The 8705-nt window shown below is 39.8% G+C and overlaps 1 protein-coding gene across 4 annotated transcripts in view; it reads right to left on the reverse strand.

Moving 5' to 3' along the window:
• ephb2b (eph receptor B2b) overlaps nt 1–8356 on the reverse strand; it is a 130615-nt gene extending 122259 nt beyond the window's left edge. For all 4 annotated transcript variants that reach the window (XM_088422757.1, XM_088422754.1, XM_088422756.1 and 1 more), the window contains exon 1: nt 8201–8356. In XM_088422757.1, coding sequence (XP_088278883.1) covers nt 8201–8255 — 55 coding nt within the window. In that variant the 5' untranslated portion in view covers nt 8256–8356. The remainder of the gene's footprint in view (nt 1–8200) is intronic.
• Between the last annotated feature and the right edge of the window lie 349 nt (nt 8357–8705).

Below are 8705 nucleotides of genomic sequence, written 5' to 3' on the forward strand. Positions count from 1 at the left end.
GCAATTTTGTGTATCCAAAAAACAGTTGGTATTAGAATTAGTGACTATTCAAGGGTTGATTATCGAAAAAAAGTCAATATTCACAAGTCTATCTAAGAACAACTCGAACCAGATCCAGTTTCGCTTTACGACGTGAAATTTAGCGTGGTCCTGTGATGAAAAACTTGAAAGCCGTAACAATTAAAACAAACACACAAAGCAAATTAGGACAATATATTATTTTGATTGCGGATGTTTACGTGCTCCCTGTTTTGAATAAACCACTACAGATGAATCGTCCTCCCAACGATATCCATTCCCAGCGGGTCCAAACGAATCAGGCCCGAGCCAATAAACAATCTCAGCAAAGAGAACGCGCCACCAATTAGCATACGCTAACAAAAATAGGATATAAGAATAGTCTTGATCCAGATGGCTTTGCGAACATTCGGGGAGGTTACGCAGAGGTAATGAACGTTTCTCCTTTGTCTGTTTATTTGAATTAGTCGCCTCGCCCGCGTCAATCGCGCTACTCAAACGTAACACGGCGGCGCTGAGGCAAACCCCCGTGGAAAACCGGCTTGTCCAAAAATATCATTGGATGTGAAAATCTGGAATTAATATACCGTACTCTATCTGTGTTCAGACCTCTGAGAATCGCATTGCTGCGAGACAGTGTTTCTGCTAAATTATTAAACGCAAGTTAACAGTAATCTTATTTGGACGCGGCACAACGGTTCTTTTTCTATTTTGATCCATTCATTTAAATAACTCTCTCGACATTGACTCTAATGACATTTATGGTCGCAAAAGGACAAAAGCGCCTCCGCATGTGACACGATCCGGCGCGACCCCAATAATAAACAGAAAGTAGCGGTACCTTTATGACACATTCAAATTGAATTGCATTACAAGTGCGGGTGTATCTCGCGTGTGGGTGTATTTAATTAAGTGCGAGATGATTGTATCGCGCATGCTAACAGTATTATAGAAGCGTCTGTCACGAACCTACGATTGGCCCACTCGCTTTGCCGACAGCGCACGGAAATAATTAGCTTCTGAGTCCGGTTCCACAAATTTCTGACCTTTCCAACCTCAATTTTTGTGTCTTCTTTCTAGAGCTTACATTCTAGCGCAGCTAGGAATCTCCATCAGGAGGGGAAATGGGAAGCCATGCCTAATTTGACTTTAGATGACCTAATTTATTACTGTTAATAAGAAGTGAAAAGTGGGAAGGAGGCGCTACATTTGGTATGCATGTTCAACATTGGATGAAAATTAGGATGGCAGCGGGTGTCTGCTAAAATGAATTGAACATGAATACACTTGGGTTGGATTTACACTGCAGGTCCAAGAGCCCGATCTCGAGTTATCGCCTAATTTGGACTGCGTACGTCCACTCTCAATCCAATTGTTGGTAAAACGGTACATTTCCTGTCCTATTTTATTGATTATAAATAAATGGACATTTATTGCCACGTGGTTTATTCGACATTTTGACAGCAGGCTGAAGATCTTAACAGCTCTCGATATATTTTCACATTCGGGTAGCATCAAAAAATGGCTCCAACATGCACACAAGCAGGCTTCATTACGCCCCACAGTGAGAAAACAAAAAAATTTTTTGTTATTTGCCCTTCAACGCAAAATAGTGTGATCACATATGTCCAATGGCAATCATGTAGGTCCATTTCATTACATATGTTTCCTGATTCTCCATGTCCAATACCCTTTACAATAATAACATCTAATGCATGCGCTCCCATGACTTTAAACAGTTAGCACGTCCTTATAGAGCGGAGATTGTGGGTTTGATTCCAACTTGGGTAATCATTTTCATCATTTTCTTTTAGTTTCAGGCACTTTGGTGCACTTGCTTCTTTTTTTTCCGTTTTAGACTAAGCTATACCCCGTATAAACACGATAAAAATCATCAACAGTTGTTGAAAGTTGATTTATATTGCGTTTTTCTGTTGTTAATTTTAAAAAGGATACGTGTGTAGGTATACTTCAACAATTTTCATCAATAATAATCTTAATTATATTCTTTTATTCTATTATTTAAAATGGATGGATTAAAATTACCAATTTGTATCCAACACTAAGTTGGCTATTTTGCTACTTTATGTTAATAGAAGCCAACAGGAAGTAGATTTGTTTTATGTATTCATTTTAACATGAAATTGATTTTGGGTCATGTTGTATCGACTGAGAATCATAATAAATACCCACACCCCAATTAATTAAGATATCACAAAAGCAATATTAATCATAGACCGCGTTTGGACTCGTGGGGCTGCATAGAACCCCCCCGCCCAAAAAGATAACTAGACAATAATGTAATATTTTCAAAGGACAAAGTCTGACTCTTGTATGCAGGTCGTAAATGGGTTGCTAATTCAGCATTCAGCATAAGATTTATGCCGAGTTCTAGCCATAAATTAATGTTGTATTTTGATGACATCATGAGTTCATAGAGTTGTAGCTCGCACAACGGGAAACCGTTATTACATTCACACACCCCTGTTTGCTGTAAAGTAATCAAAGACATTATTGTATGTCATCTTAATATGTTCAAACATTAAATTAACAATGACATATTTAGTATTTCATATTTAATGATTTATTTTTGGCACTAAAGGTGCAAATCGCTGTGATACTTTTATTAAACGTCTTGACGTGGACCGCTTTCTTGCTTGTAAATACGTAAGACGACACCAAGTAAGCGGTGCTCTCAGCACGTTGTTGGCAAGTGTTCCGTTTATTAATTAGTATATTGTCAGTAATAAAAATGTCAGACTATCAAATAAAACAACAGCCCCCGATCCTGAACCGTACTACTAGTTGAATGCGCTGTATTCCTAAATGCAATACGTTGTTCCTTCCGACGTTAATACTTTCGCTCTGCTTACCGGTAATTTTAGCACGGGGTCTAGAGGGCAAATACATGTGGATCGGAACAGTTAAAGGTAGAAAAGCCTGAAGGTTTGGCTTGCGTAGTGCAGACTGCAGCAGTCGGCAGACAGCTGAAGGCGTGGAAACCTCGCCAAAGAGTGCATCCTATCCTGGTGGGACAGAACCCGCGGGATGGCAATTCTCTGGCAGGACTTCAACCAGCACACCTACCTTCCTTTTTCAGCTTTGATTATACGCTACACGGCCACAGAGACTCAGACAAAAGGTCTCCTGCATACAACAAAACAAACGCGTGAAGTGGAGTAGCCATGTTGCGCTACAGCAAAACCGGAACGCTCTCCTTGATCCCTCCCGGAAGAAATAAAAGGTCATGTACGGCTCTCGAATGTGACACGACGCCTCAAGAGAAACAACAAGTGTTAGCGGCACTTATTGAGATTGCGTATGCAAAATGACAATACCGTGACAATACCGTACCAGGGCACTGCGCGGCATGGATTAGGTCTTGAATAGAGAGAGATTCTTTGTGAAAGCCTACCGTGGCGGTTGGCATGCGGGCAATTCGCCCGCATCTGCTCGCTGGGCCCACTGAGAAAACACTGGATTTGTAAATACGCGCTCGCTCATTTTTACCTCCTTCTAATCCTGTTTCTCTGAGCACGCCCCCGTCGGGTTTTTGTTACTCAAACACAAAACAAAATGCTTCCACGTTACACTATTCGCGCAGCCATTCCTTACACAAAACAAAATGCTTCCACGTTACACTATTCGCGCAGCCATTCCTTACTAAACAATTCCGCTTGAAAACAATAGAAAGCATTTACATATGAAAGCATCCTTGCCGAGCTCGGTAGGATTATGTCGTTGTGTGCATTGAAATACCAGAGTACATAACAGTGGAATCGAAATGAGCGCAAACCAAGGTCTCAGAATTACAAATGTGTACCACCGTAGCTTACTACCCTTGATACACTTGTTGACTGGTGCAAATCATGGCTTTTTCATGGTTAGAAAGGTCAACAAATAGGTCAACAAACATATCTTTTCTGATTGTTTGTTTGTTTTTAATTTAAAACACGATGGTTTTGGGTAGCGAGGATTCTGCCGGATTCCGCCGGTACTGTACCTTTATCTCAAGGCACAAGACCAAACAAAAACATCTAAAAAAGTGAAATAATATAATTATGAATTTCGGTAAATCGACTTTAAAAATACAGTGGATCCTCGTGTTACGGTGTCCCTGGCTTACGTTTTTTTTTCATGTTGCGATGTGGAATACTGAGTTTTTTCGTACCCTCTTTATGGCTTTGCGACAAAAACAACTGTCATGACCCTAGGGGGTAGACTGTATTTGTGTTGTTCACCACCCACTGGCTGAATAGTTGGTGTTATTTGTGTGCTTAAAAACCCTTGTTGATATTGTAGTTAGCGGGCTATCATAAAGATAACATTAACACATGGATCTTCCCAAAAGAAAGGAAAAAAAGTTGTGAACATCCCAAAACGCACAAGGTCTTGCTTTTTCCAAGAATATGGCCCATCTCTACAAAAAAAAAACATCTACTGCATAGTTGCGCGGTTTTAGGTGTTCTAATTTTAACCAGTGACTAAAAACTATTCCATAATTACCTGTGAAATAAACGGTAACTGGCGTTTGTTATCCTGATAATCTGCTTTACCAACCAGCTTTATTTTGACAAATGTTTATTCGGCAATCGGTGTTTTTGGTTCTATTATGTTTCTGTCCAAAAAAAAAACAAAAAAAACCACAAGTGAGGGTGGAATCTCTGGACCCGCAACAACTACTTGCATATTGGCCTTTAGCAAAGTGCGGCTGCATCATGGCAACACCTACCCAACCAGAAAATGTCTGCAGCACCGCAACACAAGGAAGAGGCCAATTGGAAAACGCAAATGGTTTCACCTAGAGAATTCGCGACCCCGCTTTTAACTGCGCACGCTACTGCGGTTTTACGGCCGAGTATAAATCTGAATTCCAACTCGCATAATTCGATGAGCGTTGTCGTTAGTACGGCTGTCAACTAAAGGCTGCGGATGATGAACGGGGCCCCGAACCCAAGCAGGATAAATCCTCTGTGTGTTTTCTCAGACATGTTTGACAAAGTCCTTCCACCTCCATCAATCTTCAAACGTGGCCACTCCTTTGCCGCTAGGTTAACCAATAATTCGAGCGCGCTTCTCAAATGGGCACTAATCAACAATTTAGTGCTGTACCTCAATCTCCTGGGATGAATAACACCCCTCAGAAAGAAAAGGCTTGATTGTGCGCCATCTGTAGCTGTCCCACATTGCTATTTATTAGGGCGTCGCCACGATGTGGTTACAGCGACTTGAAAGAAATCAAAGCCAATGCATTTTGACTACGATAGAGTTGACACAAGCTTCCTACCGTCGGACCGACCACCACGAACCACGCGATCTGTTCAGTGACGCTTATTGACTTCTTACGGTTTCCATAAAAGGAATGAATACAGCTCTCGCCATAGCTGCACAGGAAATGCATTTCAAATATGGATACATTAGACCAAGAACCCGCTTGATAATGTGGAGGCTGGTTGCATTACAGTCAATTTTGGGTAATAGCCAAGCATTTTACGTTAGTAGTGCTGCGATGATCGGTCAACCATACATTTATTTTCCAATTAATCGATCATCAAGCCACATCTTTTCGAGACCTAGTTTATTTAAAATTGTTCAATTGTTGGGAATTTCAGCATCTCGACGGTTAATATTTCTTTTCTGTGGTCCTTGAATTAAAATGAATTCTTGTGTTGAATCAAAACAGAACGCTGCGATTACTATTTGCCCTTTTTCGACGATGGATCAAACAAGCAACAGAATCTTAATTCTTTTTTTTTTGCATCGTCTGCACCGTCAATTTGAAATAATGTCTTGTTTTTGACGCAACAAATGACGGTTAAAATGTGTTTATCTGATCATCAACTTATTGACAAAATAATCAACAGATTAATTCATTCTTCCGATGACCGTTAGTTCAAACCCGATACTTTAGAGTAATAACTAACAGACAATATAATACGGTGCATCCAATTGTAAAAATAAAAAAAACATTAAAAAAATAGCAAGACAATTTTATTGATCTCGAGTACTATCACATATCTTGCATGCTTGTTTTTTAATTAAAGATACTGAATGCGGGTTAAAAATATTCCAGATGTTAAAGGTTCCGACAGGTATTCGGCAAATCGTTAACAAACATGACATCTATAGGCCGACCTTCCACACAGCAATAATAAAAAAATATCCAAAAAGAGGTCAAGTCCATTAATGTTGAAATAATCAAATGGAGGCTTCACGTCCCGTTGCATGTCGGGATTTTTTTTTTCCCCTTTCTTTTTTCGGATTAGAGCGCCAGTGACCTCTTTTTCAACCCTTCAGTTCTCATACGTAAGCAATCTTTCGCCACCTCATTGGACGGTCGGTGATGGTGCCCCATTGGATGAAGAAAACCGGGGAGTCTTAGACGGGGGGGGGGGGGGGGGGGGGGGTCTTGAGTCGCTCGGCGGATTTCATTCGCTGATGGGGAGTAAATCGAATGTGACGAAGCCGACACCACGTTGGCAAAAATCATTCTGAAGTTCTTATTGTCGTCTATTTGCCACTGTTTGCTTGTTGCCGACCAATATAGCTTGGAATAATGTTAGTTCATGCAAAATGCAATTATTACTCATTTCTGTTGATATGGGATTATATTCATCTAGATATATCTATTTTTTTCATCAATTTTTCGATATATTTGCAAAAATGCAGTGATGTGCATGCAAACGTATGAGACAAATCTTGAAAATAAATAACGAAAGCACAAAAATATTGCAGAAATTAAATTCACCCTGATTTACAATTAGCTCGTACATTTAAAAATAATTTTTAAAAAATCCGAAGAAACTGATTTTACAGTACTGCATACTTTATTTTTTCATCTAGTTATAGTTTCGCCATCTGGATTTATTTTACAATGTCAATTTATTTTTATCATAACTTGCCATTATAAAGCCACCACTGACCTAAAAGCGTACTTATACTGACTCAAAAGGAAGGTTTGACATTTACAAATCCCCGTAGCTCCATATCATGTCACAATCTCATGTAAATTGAGTTGAACGCATTGACGGACATACACTTCGCATTTGTAACAAATATTCATTTTAACTTTACTGTATAGCGCATGAAAGTACTATATGAAGGCAGCGGTATAAATGACAACGTTGCCAATGGTATGCAACTGAATGAAAATATATTAAGAATCAATCAAAACAGAATTGCAACAACTGCACACCACGTTGGGAAATTTAAAATTATATGCTACTTGCCCCCCCCCCCAATCTATTCATTGCATTGTGCTACTTTTTTGTTTACTTGTTTACAATCATAGTTTTCCATCGTGGATTGACATAAATGCATCCTCATAAAAATTGTAAGTTTAGGATTTGACACATTGTTGTGCACAAAAATGACAAATTATTTCAAATGTAGTAGCAGTATTGTATAGTGTTACAGTTATATTTGGGTGTCATTCAAGTATTTGTAAAAAACGGATTTTAAGAGTTATGATCGAAGAATGAACACACCAACTTCATAATGTTGTTTTCTTGTTCAATTTGAAACCCAGTAATTATAAAAATAAATGCGTTTTGCCTGGTTACTAGTTTCCTTTGAAAAAAGCTTTTCGCAATACAAATCCTGTCAGATTATGTAAATATATAAACACATCTATATATTGGAGTTCTATTAATTTACTCTTTTTCAGGTTGTGACTTTTCTCAAACATCAAAAGTCTTACCAGAGAAACATTCGAATACACAAAACAAAACACGCATTTGATCATTTTGAAGACATTTGTCAGCGTCAAAAACTTGAAAAAAAACATCCACTTGAAAAATGACTTGTCCGCGCAGGTTACAAAAGAGACAATCTTGTCAGGACATTTTTCATGCGTTTTTGTCGTCCAAGCGAGGCGACAAAAAAGTCGAGCTGTGGCTTTAAAAGTGGAGGATGCTCGGGCATGTTTATGTCCCTCCATCATCTTCATCCTTATTGTCACTACCGCCATCCTCGTCCGCAGCCGCAGTCCGATGCATAACAGTGCCACGCAAACGCACCATTCGTCCCACATCATATTGAAGAAAGCAACAAAACAAAAGTGTTTCGTGTCATTATCTTCTCCTCGATAGTAACAATGGGGCCACCGGGGACCGTCTGCAACGTAAACGCCGGTGTGGCACGAGGATGCGCGCGGCTCTTTAAAACCTCTACGTTAGCTTACCTTCAACAGCTATTACGATCGGCAAGGTCCATAATATCCATAGAATATGGTCCATGGTCGCGGTCACTCAAAAACGGCACCGGGCATTCAAATCAAATAGGTCCAGAAAGCCATTGACAGCCCGACACGGAGAGGGCAAGTCGGTCCGTCACCTCCAGCAGAGCGCGCTCGGATAGCAAAACACTAGCCACTCAAATCTGGACCATGTTTGGACGAGACCAAATTCCGACAGACGCCGGGGAGGAACCTTGTAACATTTTCAGCCAAATGAGTCGAATTCTGCTTTTACAGTGCATTGTGTGTTCAATCTTGTTATTTAAAAAACTAGCTGTGATCAAACGTGATGATTTGTTTCCGATTATTTTAATGTTTAAAGACACATTTGGTCACAAATGATCGCAAACGCCCCCTTTTGAGAAAAGTTCGTGTCATCCAGCTGTCAATCAACACGAAAAGGACAGTCCTTCTACGCACCGCTTTTACCTTGCTCCTATAGTTTTGATTT

Source organism: Hippichthys cyanospilos, chromosome 9, assembly GCF_059441005.1.
Source record: "Hippichthys cyanospilos isolate Australia breed blue-spotted pipefish chromosome 9, RoL_Hcya_1.0, whole genome shotgun sequence".
NCBI lineage: Eukaryota > Metazoa > Chordata > Actinopteri > Syngnathiformes > Syngnathidae > Hippichthys > Hippichthys cyanospilos.